Below are 19,434 nucleotides of genomic sequence, written 5' to 3'. Positions count from 1 at the left end.
ACAATGTGGGCTTCATAGATAATTGGGAAACTTTCCAGAGGAAACCCGGTCTTGTTAGGAGAGACAACATTCCTTAGATGGAGCAGCTCTTATTTCTAGAAAATTATTTCTAGATAAAATTTATTAAACACATATTAAAAACATGACTATCCAGAGTTGGGACCAAGAAGCAGACTTGCAGTCTTACATGCCTCTCTTCTCTCCTCCCAGCAAAACACCGACTTAAATGAGTCAAAACCCTGGAGTCATACTAATTATCAGAATCCTTGAATCACAGGCCGAGTGCTATGAGATTGACTCTAAGATCACAACCTGATTAAAAACAGAATCTAACATAAACATTCTTGAGATTACGGGATGGCAAAAAATGTACTTTAAAACAAGATCTTCTTGTTTCATCGGGACAGTAAAGTCCCATAAGAAAGAATAGGCGTATCTGTGTAAGAACAGGTATCACTGCTATGGAGTTTAATGTTTTACATGCAGACTCAGGGCTGCTAGTCTCCTCTCGGCATTTAAACATTGGTGATTTAGAAACTCACAGTTCAACAGCACAACACTGTGTTTCCTTTTTACATCAAACATTTCTTTCAGCCATCTGTTTTTATCAGTGGATACATGACTAACTTTTATTCAATAGCCACAAATTACACAAATCCAAGATTAAATCTTTTATTTATCAAAGATATGTGATTACACATTCATACAAGGAGCTAAGTTTCTATAAAAAATAAACAGTGTAAGAAAAACATTATAAAATAATAATAAATGTTTTATAAAAATCATATTCTTTGATGATCACATTACATGTGTCACATCTGTTTTTTGTTTTTTTCATTTTGGACTGAACATGGTAACGCCTGGACCTAAAATATCAGGGCTGATTTTTTTGTCCCTTCCAGGCCGGCAGCCCTCCGTTAAGAAACCATGTTCTGATCTCATTTCCACATTGATACAACCGTGATGAGTTCATTTTATTGCGCTTTCATTGAATCCCTTTGATCTTTATTTAAGGTCATTGGTTGGATACTTATCTGTAAAAAACAGAAACTCACTCGATCAAATTGTTAAGTGGTTGAGCAGGCTTATCCACAGCTGAGCCGAGCATCCCTGTACACCAGACAGTTACAGCAGTTTGCTGGTTTAATTTGTCTTGATGGCTCACACCTGTTGCATAGTGAGTTTCAGTTTCTACCTTCTGGGCAAAGGTTTCTGGTTTCAAAATGTAAAACATGGAGGTTTAAAAATAGCTTTTTTGTAGCAGCCATTACTCAGATGAACAAGTTATAGTTTGTTTGTGGTTGTATTAAGAGTATGTGATGGATGGCTCATGACTGCACAACAAATCTAGCTATGCATTCCCTCTGCTGGACTTGATTTCACTCGCTGTGAGACATGGTTGATGATGAGGTCTCATTTGTTAGTGGAAATTATGTCCAGCTGTTTACTTACATGACATGAATTAAAAAATGAAAGATATGCATTGGAATAGGAAAAAACTTTGCTTTACTATGACTTTGAATTTAAGCTGCATATTTTCCTCAACCATGATTAAAAAAAAATGTGTTGAAAGACAGAACTGGCCAGGTGTGTCGGTCTTTTTAAATATTTTAAAATTAAATTTTTATTTTTTTTTCATGGTGACTCATTAGAAGGAATGACGGGTCCAAAGTCATGTGTGTTTTTATTTGTTTAATATTTGATGCTTTCAAGCAAACAGAAACATTAAAGTTAGAATACAAAAGCAATAATCTCTGGTCCTCCTACAAAGCTGACTTTGGACACATGCAGCATAAAATAAGGCACATTAGATAATAAAGTTGGACAATGCAAAGATTAATGTGGATGAAGTATGAAGTAAATCTGCTTCTGTGTATGAATCGTAAAGAAGTTGTCAATTTAATAAAAACCTCAGAGCCCAAGGGCAGTTTTTTGCACACTGCAACCCAACAATATATTTCCAGCTTCCACACACTCTGTCACAGACGGTGCTGAAAAAAAAAGCAACACACAAAATAAAATATTCAATTAGCATCTTAATAACTGACCGACTGTAGCAACTCAGTATAGCCATCACAAACTGAATGCTTATTTTTGTGTTTACTACCTTTTTGTGCACTGAGCCATGATACAGCCTTTGCAGCCAGAAGCTCCCACTCGTCCTTTGCATCCATCTTGAAACCATGAAGCCAGATCAGAGCCAGAATGGTGGCCCACACTTCACTGCTGGCCTAGTGTATAGAATCAGCAGTCATGTAGTTAAACATTAAATTAAGTGAGGCAGCATGCAGATGTTCGTTAACATGAGTGTGTAATTTTGAAAATTCACTTTTGAAACCATTTTAATGAATATGTTACAAACACCCACTATTACTGTGTTATTATTTATTTAATAGCCCACCTTTTCAGGCTTTGACTTTTCCACCTCCTCGTTGGACTTTCCCAGTGCAGCAGCAGAGCTGGATCAAGCAGCCAGCAGCCAGACGCCTTCTGGAGGGAGACTAACAGCAGCAAAGGGTCTCTGGGTGGCTTCTTAACAGGTGGAAATTCTTCATCCGACAGTGCTAAAGGGGAAATTTAAATACAAGTACATTCATAAAGTTTTTTATGCTGATCACTCTCCTTCTATTTAGTTAATAAAATCATCTTAATTGGGGGGAATTAACAGAGCACTATTTTAGAAAAAGAGTTTAGTTAATTAAGAAAATAGTTCCATTGATTCGGTTAGCATCCACATGTTGTAATCTTTTTTTCCTCACACACAAGGTGTTGAATAATCGAGCTCCACCTTATCTTAAAGACTTTATAGTATTGTATCAGCCGCTCTCTGACTGAGCTGTACTTGTGTTTAACTCCTGTGGAACCAGCTCCCAGTTTGGATTTGGGTGACAGATACCGTCTGTACTTTTAAGACTATGTTAAAAACTAGGGGTGGGTTTTTATAATCGATTTATCGATTAAAATCGATTCTGGCTTGAATAACGTGAAATCGATTCATTAAAATCCTGAATTGATTTTTTAATATAAATTTATTTTGCCCGAAATGCCAGAATCTCTGGTGAAACCTCAAAATTTCAACAACCACCAAACAGAATCAGTGAGATGTCGCCTTTCTCACCTGACGGCACTGACACGGTCGGGGCTGAAAGCCGACAGCTCGCTGATTTTGATCTGTCGGCGGGTCCACGCTTTGTGTTCACGCCCTTTATGCACTGATTCTAAAGCTGTTAGTTTGATGTCTCTCCAAACAATATTGACCGAACCAGCAGCAAAAGAAGATCCAAACTACGCTTCACATAAACATCGTCATGAATTCACTCTGACTTTTACTGTTTTGCTTCAACCACGATGCACAGCTCTCTCTCTCTCTCTCTCTCTATACTTCTAGAACAGTTTCCCGTCTAAAAATATGTTTTCTTGATTATTCGCTTGCTTGTTACACACAAGTCTACCGTTGTTTACAGCACTGTCGGCCAACGTTTTGTTTTTTTTTTCGTTTTATATACTTCCGAAAAGAAAACCTAATTTCTGCCGTTCAACAGGCTTCTGAACAAATATAAACTTTTTAAAATTATGCAAAATGCAAAACGCTTAGCCGTGTCTCTAATAAAACCGCTGTAACTTGAGAGGTAATGTTCATGTGTTGATTAACGGTTTTCTTTCGTTTTTGATGTACTGCAGAATATTTTTATAAAATCCCAGGCCAGGAAAACCACCTTCATGTTTTTCTGTGTTTTATCCTCAGCTACTTTGACACAAAGGCATCTGCTGTGATGCTCACACCTTTGATAAAGTCTTGCGTGTGTCAGCTTCCTTTTTATAGATACAAAAATATGTAAATGTACTGATCTGAATTATAATATTTCTGACTGTCAAAATTTCCCAGATTCAAATCAAATTGAATCGAATCGAATTGAATCGAATTAAATCGAATTAAATTGAATCGTGAATCGAATCGATTCGGGACCTTGTGAATCGGAATTGATTCGATTCTAGAAATCAGTGATGATACCCAGCCCTAGTTGGAAGGTGGTTCAACACTTTCACTGATTTAGTTGAAGCATTTCTGGTCCAAGTATTCTGAAGTTGTCCTACCCTGAGGTTGGTATCGAGGGTTGAGCACAGCAGGCAGACAGAACCTCAGACCATCATCAGCCTGCACAGCCAGCTCAGTGACGTACTCCAACCTGATGGAGGCGCTCTCTCCTGGAGGCAGACTGCCCACACGCAGAGAGAATATATCTGGACTCTCATCACTCTCCTCCAATAGGAAGGCCTGCTGACCGGAGCTCAGAGCATCATCATACTCCTCACGAGCCTGAAGCACAGGTGACACATGTCAGTGACATTCACTGTGTTTACTTTGAAGCTCACTTATAATCAGGTTATATTTACTGTCCAGCTCACCTTCTGTTTCTCCTTCAGCTCAGCTACAATCTGTGTCTGTCCAATCTGAGCACTGAAATGACAGACAGCAGCATCTCCAGGCAGAGGGAAGACAAAAACAGCCTCTAATGGTTTGTCCTCCTTGTTCTCATAGTTCAGAGTGGAGACCACTGTAGCCACATGGTCCCTCACCTCCAGCTCCACCTCAATGCTCTTCAGAGGAACTGATAGAAAAATAATATTAGAATAAACACAAACCATACATCAGGGTATTATTATGTGCCATTACAACAACAACAAAATCTACATTTGAAGTTGTTTTACTTTAACTTCTTTTCCATCAGTACCTGGTTCCTTCTGAAGAGTTAGCAGACCACAGCAATCCATTATCTTACCTGTAAAACAAGAACACTTAATACTGAAAATATACATTTTACACTTTACAAATACTGAACATTCAAAACATATAGTCCCCGTCAGAGATAACGGGTATGTCGACCATGGGAATAAACGTTCTCCTTTAACTACTTTCTTTTTTAGGCTCTGTGCCTTAAAAAAAACATTCATCAAATAAAGGAATCACTGTAAACATTCGCTTCTGCTCGATTTTTAACCGAAACTCGTAACACAAATTGCTCCTGACCGATTTATGTTTTGAGTACAAGTTACTTTGGTGATGTAAGCAGCTAAAAGGGGAGTCACTGTCGGGAACAGCTCGCTGACGCATTAATCAGGTTTTTTTGTAGAGGCCTCGGGTTTTGTTGCAGTCTTGTTTATTATTATAACCAGCCAAGCGTCCCTCTGACCGTGACTTTCACTTTCACATTAAAACACGCCGTCTGTTGTATAACCCTGTGGACTTTCTCTACTGCATGACAGTAGACACACATAAACAGTTAGTGCGGAACGTCTGTGTGACAGCACCCACATGACAGCGATAAGCTTTCAGGTTTTCCTGTCAGTCCAGCTGCTTAACCCTTTAAGACCTACCATAGAACCAAGTCCGCCAGAGCTTATATTATATTTTTACATGCTGTAGTGCCATTTTTGGGAGCATTTCAAGTTGCTATACATCAATACAACCATTACAGCCTATATTTTAATAATATGTAGGAATTAAGTGCATAGTGATTACATAAATTGCAAAAAAGTGCAATAAACTACAAAAAAATTGAAAATCGTTTTTGTTTTTTTAACATATATTTCTAGTTAGAGAAATTTAAGAGGCTTATCCCTCAAAACTGTAAATACAAAAAAGTTGCACAAAATAGTTTCCCACCACAGGAAATTTATTTTGAGTGCCTTCATAGTTTTATTTTTGAAATACACCAATTTTTATACACTGCAGGAAAAACGAAAATAAATATTATAGTGCAAATTTGCAAAAAAGCAGCATATGCATCAAAATAAACTATTTCCAGCAGTGCAATATGAGTCCTAAGTATCCCAGAAACCACACAGAAAGTCATAAAGTCAAACGTAACTTTTAAAAACACCAGTATAGGCTCATTGAGGCCCGGACCGTAAAAAACTACATTTCCGCGAAAGTGACGTCACTTCCGGTTTCGGGCAGGTCATGGCGGACATGCGATAGTTCGCCCTGCCGTCTAATCCAATGTAGGAAGTGTTACAAACAGCTGATCAGATCGGCAAAGCGTGTTTCTGGAATATTATGTTTTTGTTGCTGCAAGCGCTTTTTATGCAGTTTTTGCAAAGCTATATGTGGAAGGAAACTGTGACTTAGGACAAGCTGATGGCATAAGATGTAAGTACAACTCCTCAGGTTTCATATGCAAAAAAAAATATTGCACTAGCTCACGTGGTTGCAGAGCTACCGGGATTTAAAAATAGTTACGCAAAACAGAGCGTGCCCGCTCCTACCGGTTTTAAAGGGTTAAATAACGGACAGACTTACCTCAAAGAATGTACTGATGTTTCCGGTACAGTTTTACTGCAGCCCCCTCCTCTAAATACGTGAAGAATGGTGTTAAAACACGTAATGTTTTCGCTAACAACACTGACCTAACTGAAACAAGACTGCTACCGGGTATGCTCGATTTTCTTGTATGACAGCACCCAGTGGCGTAGTGATGTGTCGGTCGCGAACGAAACGGCCACTGGGTGGAAGAAGTCCAGACGCTTTTCTTTGCAAGCTCCTTTGACTACGATGACCTGGATGACTGAGAACCTTCACAGACATATTCCATGTAGAATACAATTTGTTAATAATAAATTAAACATTTAATTAATTAAACATTTGATGTAATGTATATCTTGTAAATTATTTGTTTTACACTATTTTACAAGGCAGAATCAGCTCACTTTAGTGAAGACAATTAGGACAGGAGAAAAAAATTCTTAAGTAATGTCAGGAAGCTGGTACTTCATTTTAAAACTAACTGCTATTTTTATTTATTTAGAGAATTAAAAGCCAACTCCAGACCACTCCTTGTCCTGATTTGTGAGGGACTGACGAAGAGTTGGTAAGGAGAGGAATCAGAACAGGAGTGCCTCCCCCTGCCCCCAAACACATAATCAGGTAATGTAACTTTGGTAATTTGAGATTAATTCAGGTTTCTTTTGAATTGTTGACACTGTCCTCTCCTCTCTTCTCATTCTAGTTTTTGTATGCAGTGCCAGTTCTGCTCTTTTGTCTGTTCAAGCCAAGAAGTACTCTTAAGACATCACCAGCTGCAACATAGAAGAGGATTTCATTTGCCCTGTGTTTACAGTGACTGCGTCTGTTCGTTTAGGACACGAGGGGCATTGAAGTCTCACCTCAGCAGATCACACAACAGGGCTAAGAAAAGGCAGGAGATCTCAACATTTTTTTTGTGATTTTTGTGAATTTAATGAACTGTTCACAGCATACATTTATTTCACATATTTTAAGGCACTTAAAAAACCATCAGGCTGTATCCTGTCCTTTCCAAAAATGTGACTATGTTACCAACAATTTATCAACCCTTACGTCACACACAAGCAGAAAGCACAAAAACTCAAAAGATACAGAGACATTATCAAGTGGTTCAGGTGTAGCAGCAAGTGATAAAGAGGACAATGAGTTTGTAGATTACCAATGTCTTGAACATAAAATAGCTAGACTTTTTCTATGCATGCAAATATTGTTACATGTTTCTGAAAGTGCTTTGCAGGGAATTATTGAGGAAATTTGTGACATTTTAAAATTTTCATTTCAAAGAATCAAAGAGGTGCTTGCTGAACAGAACATTGAGGCAGATGATAATGTAATTAAAAATATAAATGATGCACTTTTCAAAACCAACCCATTAATTATCTCAACAGAACCAAAAGGTGCATTATCTACTGATTACAAGAGAACTATTTATTTCAAGAATAATTTTCATGTAATTGAGCCTAAAGAGTACACCTACAAAGCGAGAACTAGAAATACATTTGTTTATGTCTCAGTAAACCAGGTCTTGGAGAACTTATTGAAAGAGAAAAGTTTCATTGAAAAGTTAGCATTTGATAAAGAAATTAGTGAAGGTTACAGATCATTTAGAGATGGGCAGTATTTCAAAAACAACAAGCTTTTAGGATTGCAAGATACTTGCATTAGTTTAGCTTTGTATTTTGACGACTTTGAAATATGCAACCCTTTAGGAACATCTCGAAAAATTCATAAAATAACTGCAATAAATAACTGACTCTGGGAAAGTGTCATTTGTTGCGACAAAGCTCTCCTCTTGGTTTATGGAACATTACAGATTATATCAGCTTGACAGCAGCTACAAAGATCTGGAAATACTTGACCCAGAAGATTTGAATGATTACCACCCTTTAGCTGAATACTGCGTAGCTGGACAACTGATGGTGACACCTGTTACGTGCCTCCTGCATTGAAAGTGATGGTATGTATTATTCTTAAATAGTTTTCCGTTGATTACTTTGAATTCGTTAATTATTTAGACTTGCGCCCTTTTTTTTTTGGTTTGTCTTCACAGGCACTGTTACTGCGAGTCCACGTCAGTCCAAAACTTATCAGAAAAATCCAACTGTCCACTGTTCCAGAATCTGTGAAGCAGCTTCAAGATGAACTACAAGCAAAGCTTGGACTTGAAGGTGACTTTGCAATACAATATGAAGACCCAGATTTTGGGAACGCACTTTGCAACCTGATGGATATTAATGAGCTACCTGCTGGACGGGCAGTGTTGCACCTCATTTGGGAGGAAAATGCATCAGCCTCGCCACCACAGACTCCATCTGATCATAGCGCTATCTCATCTATTGATACAGCCAGTGTGAGTTCAGCATCTTCTTTCAGCCCATCCTCATCCACCCAGACCTACATGCGTAGCACTTCACAGTGGCCAAATCCATTTCCTATCCCAACCTTTTCCTATGATGTAGCGTTAAAACTTCGCAAGGGCAATGAGGTATATGAGAAAGCAGGGGCAAATTTAAGTGTAACAAGAGACATCAAGATGGAAATTCTAGACAAGCTGGCACAAGAAATGTTTGCAATCAAAGCCTACCCTGACCGTTCCAAGCTAAGTCAAGCTGGATGTAGTGAAGTTGCAGTCAATCGAAAAAGAAAAGGGGAAGAAGATGACAGTGGCTCAAATAGATTTTCCTTAAAGAAACCAAAGCGAGGTGAAGTCAACTTTATCCCTGATGTCCCAGAAAACTACAATGATGAGTCTCTTGAAAATGAAAGATGCATTTTGGAAGATGAAATGAAGAAGAGGGATAAGAACATGGCACTCATCACCCAAAAGATGGACGTCACATTCTCTCTCAGGAGGAAAGAAGTTGTGGAGATGCAGCCCTTGGTCAAGGAAATGCAGCTCAGATGGCCAGCTCTCTTCTTGAAAGAACAGGTAAGATAATCTCTTAAATATTTAAAGGAAAACTTCCGGGTTTTTTTGTTTGTTTTTTTTCAGTGTGGTCTTATTTCTAGAATGGAAAACGTTGATTTATTCACCCAGACAAATTTCAAGGCATTTGGAGTTGTTAGAAAGAAATTTTAATCCCAATGTTACGAGTCAGTCGTTTTGCAGGAGAGAGCTGAGCCACGGTTATGGGGAAAGGATTCACTGAGACAACTAAGAAATGCCTGAATTAAGCCAAAAACCACTCTGGAGGGTTTTTAATTTAAGGAAATCACTTTAAAATGTGTTTAAAAGCTCCAAAAAGTTGATTTTTACATGATATAGGACCTTTAAAATTTCTTCTGAACAACTCCAAATGCCTTGAAACTTGTCTGGGTGAGTAAATGAACGTGAGCTCCATTTCTTGTGCCCTTGAGAAGCATCTGTTTGTATCACTCCAATATCTTGTAGAAAAGGTTGAAGGCTACCGTTGAGCTAACAATGCTAATGGTAAAATATAAAAAAATAGTTGGCTCTAAAAATATGAAGCTAATTTTGGTATTACCAACAACTCTATTGAAGTGAAATCTATTTACTTGTCAACTTACTGTGTATAATAACGGATTGCTTTTATTTTCCTCTTCTCTGGGCACCCAAAGCGCTTTACAATTCCACTACTCACTCACTCTCATATTAACACATCGGTGCAGGGAAACCACAGTTGTAGCCACAGCTGCCCTGGGGCAGACTGACAGAAGCGACGCTGCCATATCGCGCCATTGGCCCCTCTGGCCAACACCAGTAAGCGGTAGGGTAAAGGGTCTTGCCCAAGGACACAACGACCAGGACAGAGAGAGCTGGGGGATAGAACCAGCATCCTTCCGGTTACAGATGAGCTTCCCAACCCCCTGAACCACGGTCACCGCAATGAGTTGTCTTCACTGGGCATCTAAAATCTTTTGGTGGTGACCCTTGGCAGGCAACAGCCATGAAACTCACAGAACAGGATTGAGAAAGTCACTTGCATGTTATGAAAGTATCCAAATTTGACCACAGGATGTTATTCTTACTTCATTCTTACATAACTATAAAATTAATAAAATTTTTGCATTGAATTTAAAATACAATTTATTGATTTATTTATTTTCTGCAATGCATCCTGTAACAATTGAAACCATTATTTTGTCTTATCAACATTTGATTAGGTATTCTATAGACTTACTGTAAAATCTGCCGATCAGATTTTTCTTTTTTTTTTTTAAATGCGTCAGTTATCATTTGTACCACCACTAAATCCAATCAAGGCCTGACCAATAGATCAACCGAGACTAACTAAATGTTTTGAAATTAAGCTGTTTAACCAAATTTGAAAACAATGTGATTTTTATATAATGTACCTTTTAAAAGTTTTCTTCTATATTTTTTTTTTTTGTTGTTGTTGCTTTGTAGATTTGTGCGGAATTCTTACGCATTACCACCAAGGATCTCATGGGGACCTTCATGACTGCCCTTGACACTTACTCACTTCGGCTGATTAAGCTGTATCGAATTAGAAAAGCTGCTTTCCGCAATGACATGGATTCCCTGTTGCAGAAGTTTGATGAACAGGTAATATATAAAATGTATTTGTGTCTGGTTTATGAGGAACCTAAAGTTCCCACTGTAACAAAAGATACTTTAGTAAATATTTACTAAATTGATGTAAAAAAAATTTCAAAAAGTGTGTCCTGAATGGGATTATAAGCTAACAAGCAGCGCTGTGTGTTTGGCAGATGGCAGGTCATGACAGACAGTTCAATTCTCATCCCACTCATGGCACTTTGTTATAAATGTTGTAATAAGTGTGCTACATTTGTTGCACATCAAAATTACTTAAAAAAACCCTGACAAAACCATGAGCAATTATCTGGAATAACTCATTTCAACATCTTATTTCTTAAGGCTGTATTTTTAGCAACAACACTTAATGTGTTTTAAAAACAAAATGGTAGGTTTATAAATGAGACTGAGTCTTATTTGATTTCCTTGTTTTAGGTCTCAAACATAGTCCAGCATCGACGAACCATCAGTTTGGAAGGGTTACCGATATTTGTTCGCGACGACGAGACCAAACTCTTCTTAACATGTCTGGTGAGCATGCAAATCTACTCAATCTTCAGTTTTGGTTTTCAGAGACTTATATGTACTGTTTTTTTTTATTTTGCATAGGATACAGATCCAGTTGAGAGGGCAACCCGAGGTGTTACGGTGGGCATCCTCACTGTTCTGGAGGACTACGTGGGACCCAACTTGCAGTCCACAGTGGTCAACACTGCCATTGTTTTGGAAGAGGACATTATTCTTGATGATCTGCCAGACCTTCCCACTGCCTTTGCCTACCTGTTTGGCCTACTTTATGGGCTCAACATGGAGTTTCCCAAAGAACTCAAGTACACATTTGAAGCTGTGCAACACATTTTTATGGAGTTGACATCTACCTGTTCCCAGAGGGTTAGAAGCTTCAAAAGCAAGCTCTTAACCAAAGTCTAACCTATTTGACAACATGTTCAACTCAAATGCAACTTGTGTCAAACAGAATGCAGCAATTTGTTTTGATTTACAGTTTTTGGGTTTTGTGGTAAGTTGCTCTGAAAAAGGTTAATTTCTGGCTTTAAGAAAACGGTAAGGTGCAGAAAGTTCTGAATCAATCTCTTCTGTTCTAACTTTACTTAATGTAGCTTGCATGACTGACTGCAGATTTCATGTATAACAAGTTTTTAAAAAATGTTGAAAGTGTTTATTCTAACTTGAACTGTTTTAAACATTTTTTATAATCTGGTTTTAGGTACATTTGTACTAGTTTTATAACAAATGTGGCGCAATACTGAAATTTGTGTTGATACCATTACTATTAAAAGACAAGTGGTGGAAAAATTTGTTTGAAAGTTGTTTGCTGTATGGAAACCAGATAGAAGTTGTTCACATCCTGCCATCTGATGTTTTGAATCTGTTTGTTAGTGACTATATCAAGATAGGTTTGATATTCTGCCTGACAATACCACACCTTTAAGTTGAATGAGTAACATTTGTTACAAAAATTTGACTTTTTTGTGTTTTTGGAAGGACTTTATTTGTGGCTGAATGTTGTCAGTATGTTAAAAATGGCTGATCTCAAAAGTCAACATTGTCAGTGGTGCAGTTGTGTTTGAACACAAAGTTATTTGAAAGTCAACTCTGTAAACATTCATTGGTACAACAGGGAGCACCTCATGGAAACTATAAAAGATACTTTTTCTAAACTTTAGGAAATCGATTGGCAAAACAAACAAAAAAATGTTGTGTAAACTTTAGGAAATGCGTTGCCAAAACTAAAACTAATACCTTGTGTAAACTTTACAAAATACGTTGTCAAAACTAAAACTAATACCTTGTGTAAACTTTAGGAAATACATTGCCAAAACAATAAAATATGAGTTAAGAAAAAGAACAATTATTAATTTTGTAAACACAAAAACATTCGTTGAAGCAACTTTGCTCCTAAACTTGAAATTATAAGTTATCCATCAGAACCTAAAAACATAAATGCAGTGGGTTGCCTTGAGTTTTTAAGTTTTCGCAACGTTTTTTTTTTTTACAGTGTTGGTAAGTAACCTGCTCTACCTCCTGAGCTACAGCCCCCCCCCCCCCCCCCCCCCCCCATCTGCTTTGAAATTGTATTTATTAAGTGATGTTTTACCAGGTTCCATCTGGACACTGCGTAGACCACAGGACACCATCTTTGTACCTATTCACAGCTAAATCTGAGATTTAATTTGAACATGATCGTTATACTGACATGTAACTTTCATTAAAATATAGCCAGCCTGAATACAAAATAAAGTGATTAAGATATATCTGAAAGACTTAACCTGAGGTCATTTTCAAAATATCAGAATAAAAACAAAAGAAAAGAAAAGCAATCATCCTTAAAGATATAAATGGAAATATTATAATTTGAAAAAAACTTTGAAAGATATTTTTGTTATCTTTTTTTTTTCAGATATTACTCTGACGGGGAATAAAATGGAAAAGACCCACCATGTGGAGACACTACGATCTATGAAGAAGGCTAATTTCGATCAAAGATTCTGATGCGTCATCTTAACCTTCATAAAACACATGGAATAAATTCCTACCTCTTAAAACACTGACGTTGGTCCAGTAAATACTTTCCTCCTGCTGTTTGTGACGTAAACGCGCTCGTTTCTAAAACAGTCGCAGTAAAAGGTCCAGCCGAAGACAGAGATGTCCACTTGTGCTCCGCAGACAGCTGTGTAAAAAAACACAGCGCTGAGGGCGGGGACAGTCACGTGGGTGAGGCTTCAGCAGCCAGCCGAAGCAAACAAGTGCATCTACCAGCTGCTGCTCAGCGCAGTTAATATCAATTAAAGTCAGTGAGCAGAGAGGAAGCAACAGCCACATAACAGCAACACAGTGCGGTGTTAGAAAAAGTCACTGTGTTTTGCACGAAGTTTTTTATGTACTGCATGAAAACCCCTAATTTGTTTCAAATACCAAATTCAAGTTTACAATAAACACAAAAATCAGAAATCAAAAACATGAAATTAAAGAAAATTAAATTAGGATGGATATTATGGCACAACACTAAATTCAAAGCAGTATGAAGTAGTTGTGGGCGATATAAACAATATACAATAGAAACGATATAAATTTGGCCAACGATAGAGATTTTGCTCTATCACGATAGCGCATGTTGATGACGTCATCAAGCGGCGCCTGTTTTGGTCGAAAGCCTCACAGCGGCTACAGCCATTATCATCTGCAAATTATGCCGGGCGACAGTCATAGCAAAGAGATGATTTTGAAATATGGGGAAAGCCAAAAACTCCGCTTCACTTCCGTAACATTGATTCATTAATGTTGAATTTTCTCGTAGCTGTTCTATTCCCATATTGTTGCAGTACATTAATAACTACCTTGGATATTGGAGGAATAATCTCAGTTGTTCTCCTGACTGAAATTTGGCCCGTGTATAGCATCCTGCTATGCGATTGCATTTGTCTCTAACCACCAGAATCCCTCACGTTAACTTTCATCAGTGGAAAAACAGTTGGAGTTCATCCTCCAGCTTCACAGTGCTAATGTTATGCTAACATAGCTGTGTTGCTAGCAATCGCGTAGCACAACATTACCAGGTAGTCCAACTTCAGTAACCCTGCAAATGCCACTGCTGTTTAGTTTCTGTCTTAATTTATGTCGGGAGTGGTAGCAAAGCTGTACGTTTTAATTAGTTTCAAAAATCTCTCAGTCAGAACATGGTGTAGTGTTTAGGAGGAAACTAGCGAGCTAACTTCCTGTTAACTTCTAACTCCGTTAAATTTAATAACTTCTGTTTTCATGGATGCCTGGTTGTTAATCTTAATTATTACACCTGGTAAAGCAACAACACTGATGATTTTATTAAAGATGAAAGAATTTAGACTGTTTTTAACTCTCAGTGTTCGTTTGACTTTGGGACCTGAAGCGGAAGGAGTTTTGGACCCAATTACTCCGCAAAGCTCCTCACTACGGCAGCCGTAATGCTCTGACAATCCATCAAAACATCTTTTAACGGATTTCTGCACGCCCAAATCGGTCGAGGTCAGTAAGCACAACCAGAATTCATACATAAGGCACACTCGATTTTTGAGAAAATTAAAGGATTTTAAGTGTGCCTTATAGTGTGGAAAATACGTTATACAGAAGGAAATAATATATCGCGATATATCGTTACCGCACGTGCTTCAAATTATATCACGATATGGATTTCAGGCCATATCGCCCAGCCCTAGTATGAAGTCAGTAAACCAAACCCTCAGAGTTTCTCTTTTGATGCTGTAACCCAACAGGACTTTTCCAGCTTCCACACACTCTGTCACACACAGTGCTAAAAACACAGTTATTACAAGAAAGCATGTGGAAAAACAGCTGATCGTAGCCATGGCACACTGTTAAAATAAACACACTTTATCAGCTATTATCATGGTTTCTACCATTCTGAGCACGGACCCATGAGGCAGCCTTCACAGCCAGAAGCTCTTGAAGTCATGAAGCCGGATCAGATCCAGAATGGTGGCCCACACATCACCGGTAGCGTAAATCAACAAATTAAAGGAAATTAAATTAAACAGAAAAAACACAAAAACATCAGAAAGCTGCATACATTTATCACAGACATGAACGTCGTGATAGTTTGCGACCTTTTATGATTTGTTTGCACATTTCTTTTTCGAGGATCAAATGAATGTACAGCAGACATCAAGAATTTCATGGATAAGCTTCAATTTATCTTCAATTTTGTCCAATCTAATAACAATAATTGTTATGAGGGCTTCTATATCAACTCCAGAACACGGTAACTTATTTACTAAGATGCGTGTGAAAATGTCCCGATTAGACCTCAAAAGGTCCTCGAGGGTTATATTAACTGGAGCAGAACTGAATTTGAATTTAAGTGTCACGGCTAATGGAAAGTATGGACTCAAGCGCAGAGCTCTGGATACAAAGCAGACAGTGCGTTTATTTACAGTGCTCAAATACAGTCTTAAACAAAGAAGGGCGATTGTCCAAAGGTGATTTTCTCCCAATTCCCGAAGGTGGTGCACATGAGTTAGTGATGTGCGATACCACTGATTTCCTTTCTGATCCGATACCAAGTAATATTCAGGGTGGTATCAATGATACTGATCCGATACCGATACTTTGTACAAAAAATTGTATTTATTGAGTCTCAAATTATAGCGTCATAATGATTACAGGACATCAGATTACTTGTTCTTATCACTTAATAATGCAGAGTTCATCATATAGAAATAAAAAAAAACTGAAGTTGTGCGCTATTTGAACACCTTTCCTGCCTACAGCACTAAAGGACTCCGGGAGAGACGTCTGTCTCGCCCTAGCAGCACCTGTCCCTCTCCTCCTCTTCAGTTCACCTCAACATACGCTCGTCATATTCTGTGATATGATTTACTCTGAGGTGTTTGACAAGGTTAGTGATGTTGCCACAACCATACATGCCAACCCTCCCAATTTTTCCGGGAGAATACCGAATTTCAGTGCCCCTCCCGAAAATCTCCCGGAGCCACCATTCTCCCGAATTTTTCCCGATTTTCCACCCGGACAACAAAATTGAAAAACCATATTGCAGAATTCATAGCGCGGCCCAGCCAATTCCAGTTTCCAACAATGGCGGCAGCTACTTAGTTTTAATATTACTCTTATTTCTCTTTCTGGGTCGCAAAAAAACTTCTAACATATTTTCAGATGAGAATGTAGCTGTGTAAACTTCAAATATCTGAGCCGACCGACACATCGTTTTCAAACCCCCGCGGTCTTTCGCTACTCGGGTTAAACATAATATATAAGTCACTTTGATAACTTAAAAATGTTATTGTTTGGCTTTTTCAGTGTTTTATTTGTTCGTGACTAAATCGGTTTGGTTGAGATTAAAGTTATTAGATTAGATTAAATTAAATTTAACTTTATTAAGGTTCCGCCAGGGTTTTCACACAGCTGAATAAACGTCAAACAATAATTAAACAGAAGAGTTTACGTCAGTGCCTGGTTATATATTAGATAGCCAGCAGTGGTGTGCGATACTGCATATTTTGGTATCGATCCGATACCAAGTAAATGCGGGCCAGTATCGCCGATATCAATACCGATACTTTTCAATAAATAAGGTGGATACGTCATTGAATTGCTAAATCCAAATTAATTTTTATAACCTTAAGTGTTTTTTGTGATGGTTCCTTTTTTATTATTAAATAGTTAAAATCCAGGACATAATTAGGATAAAGTTTATAATTAAATAGAAAATGCTTTCTTATTGTGGCTGCTCTGCGATGCGCTGCAGGTGAGATGGACTCACCTGCACAGCATCTACAATCATGCCTCGCCGGCTTAAAACCTGTGCTGTGTTCTGTGTTGTTGTTGATTGTGATGTGTACAGCTGGTAGCAGGAGAGCTGCAGCAGAATGTACTGTTACAGCAGCCATGTGATTATTGTAAGAATAAATCATGCTGTGAAGCATGAAAATGCCATCAGGTCTGCCGTGGCGGTTTACTTATTTTATTTTTTTAATAACAATTTTACAATAAATTGTGCAAACCAGTAAACAAATCAAAACAAGTACTGTTGAGAAACAATAATACAAAATTTACAATTAAAGTTCTCAACAACAATAACAGCTGATAAAAATACAAATAATATGTAAACAACTTAACAACCCCCAACGTGTCTAAGTCACATCATGTGACAGCGCAACATGTCAACACAAGAGGGGGAAGAGGGAGCAAAGTGCGTCTGCTCTGCGCTGACACAGGAGCAGCGAGTCCAGCGACCTGGCTGTTTTGTCTTTGCCAAAAGCACAGCATTACAAACAAGAGTGGAACTTAAAGTAAAGAATCGATCTCACCAGCCTAGTATTGATTCGATACCGATGCCAACTTGGTATCGATATAATCGATATTTGGATCGATCTGCCCACCACTGATCACTACTCTTCAGTGAAAATCCGTGTGTGCTCCTTCCCGAGTGATAAAACCAGCGAGCCCTTTTCTCCGCTCTGTACTTCTCCACCTGAGGGACGAGCAACAACAACAGCTGATGAGAAGGCTAGCCTGGCTATGCTAAGTCACAGAATTGTGAGCACACTAAACTACCGAACTTCAAGTACAATCCAGCTTTGACTGCTGTCTGGACACACCGTTAAATAATAATAGTTTGTGTCATTGTCCAGATGTACATAAGCATGATTACTAGAGGTGGGAATCACCATACATCCCACGATACGATATTATCACAATACTTAACGCACGATACGATATTATTGCAATTTTTAAAAATATTTTGCGATATTCAGATTCTGTACATAAAGGTAAACTTTATCAATATTCATTTTATCTAATATCAAAGTCTCACACTCAGTCTTTCTCTCATTTCAGTCAGTTTTATTGTTAACAAACTTGAACGGTTTGTATTACAGTCTAGTCCAACTTAACTGAATGCAACCATCTGGTACAATTATAGCTATTCTGAACTATGCAATTTCTGAAAACTATGCAGCCCATTCAGCAACTGAAGAATTTGAAAGTAAATTAAAACCAAATATAATTTTACATTAAATAAAAAAGTTTTAAACTTAATTAAAATAAAACATGTCTTAAATTAAAATAAGTAAACTGTCATGGTTATTGCTGCCAAAAAAAAAAAGTTAAACATATTTGGACAGTGAAGGAATGTCAGGATTCTTGCTCAGAAAAAGGAGCTGATCAACATGCTCTGAAGTCAGAGTATGTTCCAGTCCACAAAAACTTTTTTTGTAACAAAATATCGATTTCTGCTGTCCCTGTATCGATACATTATTAGCAAACAAAATATCACGATACTACACAGTATCGATTTTTTCCCCCACCCCTAATGATTACACAGTTACACAATCATACCAAAGCTCTGTCCTGATAGTTTCCACTTTCTCTTTTGTATCAGACATACTGAGACAATATTTGGGATAAATAACCATGAAAACAAGTTATTTATTAAGTTTACACATCACATCATTCTAATCATTGAGCCTATTTGACTTTAATCGTCCACTTGATGGCGCAGTAGAGCCAATGAATCGTCACAATGCTTCGAACCATGAGTCGACCAGTTGGATGGAAAGCTTCAGTTCATCACAAGGCTTCATCTCACATCACTAATGAAAGCTCTTATAATTTGGCTGCTATTAGAGACCATTGATTTAGGCTCTCTTTGGTTACTACATGGATCTTTTTTCAGACAAATTAATGAAAAAAATATAATAAATGGAAAAACAGAGTACAAATGTTTACGATTAACTGGATATTACAGCGCGATTTCAGTGCATAAATACATAAATACAGGTCTGAGACGTAAGTGGTGCAATATTGATAGAGCTCACATGACTCCCTCCTGTTCGTATCCCAGAAATAAACCACGATTCTAGTGCCTCATATACTGCACAGGTCATCGGCACACCTGTGAGATTCAGGACGACATGCTAAGCAGTGCTGTGTCACCGTCAATAATACACCATATTAATGCAAGGTACAATTACAGCTGGGCTCCGCCACGTTTTATTTTAACAGAGGAAATAAATTATGCAGAGCTAGCTGAGTTGGTTGAAATTCAGTTGCTACTTTAAGAGAATTTCATACAAGAATA

General features: G+C 37.9%; 2 protein-coding genes and 1 long non-coding RNA gene across 5 annotated transcripts; 1 reads left to right on the top strand and 2 right to left on the bottom strand.

The window, feature by feature from the left end:
• Positions 1 to 2,107: 2,107 nt before the first annotated feature.
• LOC146504354 (von Willebrand factor A domain-containing protein 5A-like) lies at positions 2,108 to 6,479 on the bottom strand. Of its 2 annotated transcripts, XR_014868620.1 has the most exons (5): positions 6,302 to 6,479; positions 4,694 to 4,781; positions 4,408 to 4,610; positions 2,402 to 4,318; positions 2,108 to 2,231 (listed from the first exon to the last, which is right to left on the bottom strand). XR_014868620.1 is itself a non-coding variant. In XM_085130331.1 (4 exons), the coding sequence occupies exons 2-4, from the start codon at positions 4,771 to 4,773 to the stop codon at positions 4,052 to 4,054; spliced, it is 510 nt and encodes a 169-aa protein (XP_084986457.1). In that variant the 5' UTR covers positions 4,774 to 4,781; positions 6,302 to 6,471; the 3' UTR covers positions 3,314 to 4,051. The 2 variants fall into 2 exon arrangements, 1 of the variants encoding a protein (XP_084986457.1); XM_085130331.1 differs by lacking the exon at positions 2,108 to 2,231 and having other exon boundaries at positions 3,314 to 4,318; positions 4,734 to 4,781; positions 6,302 to 6,471.
• A 1,624-nt stretch (positions 6,480 to 8,103) lies between these two features.
• LOC146504353 (uncharacterized) lies at positions 8,104 to 12,843 on the top strand. Its single transcript, XM_085130315.1, has 5 exons — positions 8,104 to 8,261; positions 8,355 to 9,233; positions 10,674 to 10,832; positions 11,259 to 11,354; positions 11,433 to 12,843. Exons 1-5 carry the CDS (start codon positions 8,259 to 8,261, stop codon positions 11,751 to 11,753), a joined length of 1,458 nt encoding a protein of 485 aa, XP_084986441.1. The 5' UTR covers positions 8,104 to 8,258; the 3' UTR covers positions 11,754 to 12,843.
• A 98-nt stretch (positions 12,844 to 12,941) lies between these two features.
• Positions 12,942 to 18,708, bottom strand: LOC146504352 (uncharacterized). Of its 2 annotated transcripts, none has more exons than XR_014868633.1 (4): positions 17,663 to 18,708; positions 15,236 to 15,280; positions 13,379 to 13,512; positions 12,942 to 13,003 (listed from the first exon to the last, which is right to left on the bottom strand). It is a non-coding gene; the product is annotated as an uncharacterized LOC146504352 (long non-coding RNA). The 2 variants fall into 2 exon arrangements; XR_014868634.1 differs by having other exon boundaries at positions 12,942 to 12,997.
• Between the last annotated feature and the right edge of the window lie 726 nt (positions 18,709 to 19,434).

Source organism: Neolamprologus multifasciatus, chromosome 14, assembly GCF_963576455.1.
Source record: "Neolamprologus multifasciatus chromosome 14, fNeoMul1.2, whole genome shotgun sequence".
Classification (NCBI taxonomy): domain Eukaryota; kingdom Metazoa; phylum Chordata; class Actinopteri; order Cichliformes; family Cichlidae; genus Neolamprologus; species Neolamprologus multifasciatus.
Note: the sequence above shows the minus strand (reverse complement) of the source record. Positions and strands in the feature narration are given on the sequence as shown.

Excerpts from the sequence above, each read along its gene's own strand:
- LOC146504353 (XM_085130315.1), top strand. Across the intron at positions 9,234-10,673 it reads CTCTCTTCTTGAAAGAACAG|ATTTGTGCGGAATTCTTACG; the intron begins GTAAGATAATCT and ends GTTGCTTTGTAG. Across the intron at positions 10,833-11,258 it reads TGCAGAAGTTTGATGAACAG|GTCTCAAACATAGTCCAGCA; the intron begins GTAATATATAAA and ends TCCTTGTTTTAG.
- LOC146504354 (XM_085130331.1), bottom strand. The coding sequence starts at position 4,773 with ATGGATTGCTGTGGTCTGCTAACTCTTCAGAAGGAACCAG. Across the intron at positions 4,611-4,733 it reads AACTCTTCAGAAGGAACCAG|TTCCTCTGAAGAGCATTGAG; the intron begins GTACTGATGGAA and ends TTTTTCTATCAG. Across the intron at positions 4,319-4,407 it reads AGCTGAAGGAGAAACAGAAG|GCTCGTGAGGAGTATGATGA; the intron begins GTGAGCTGGACA and ends CCTGTGCTTCAG.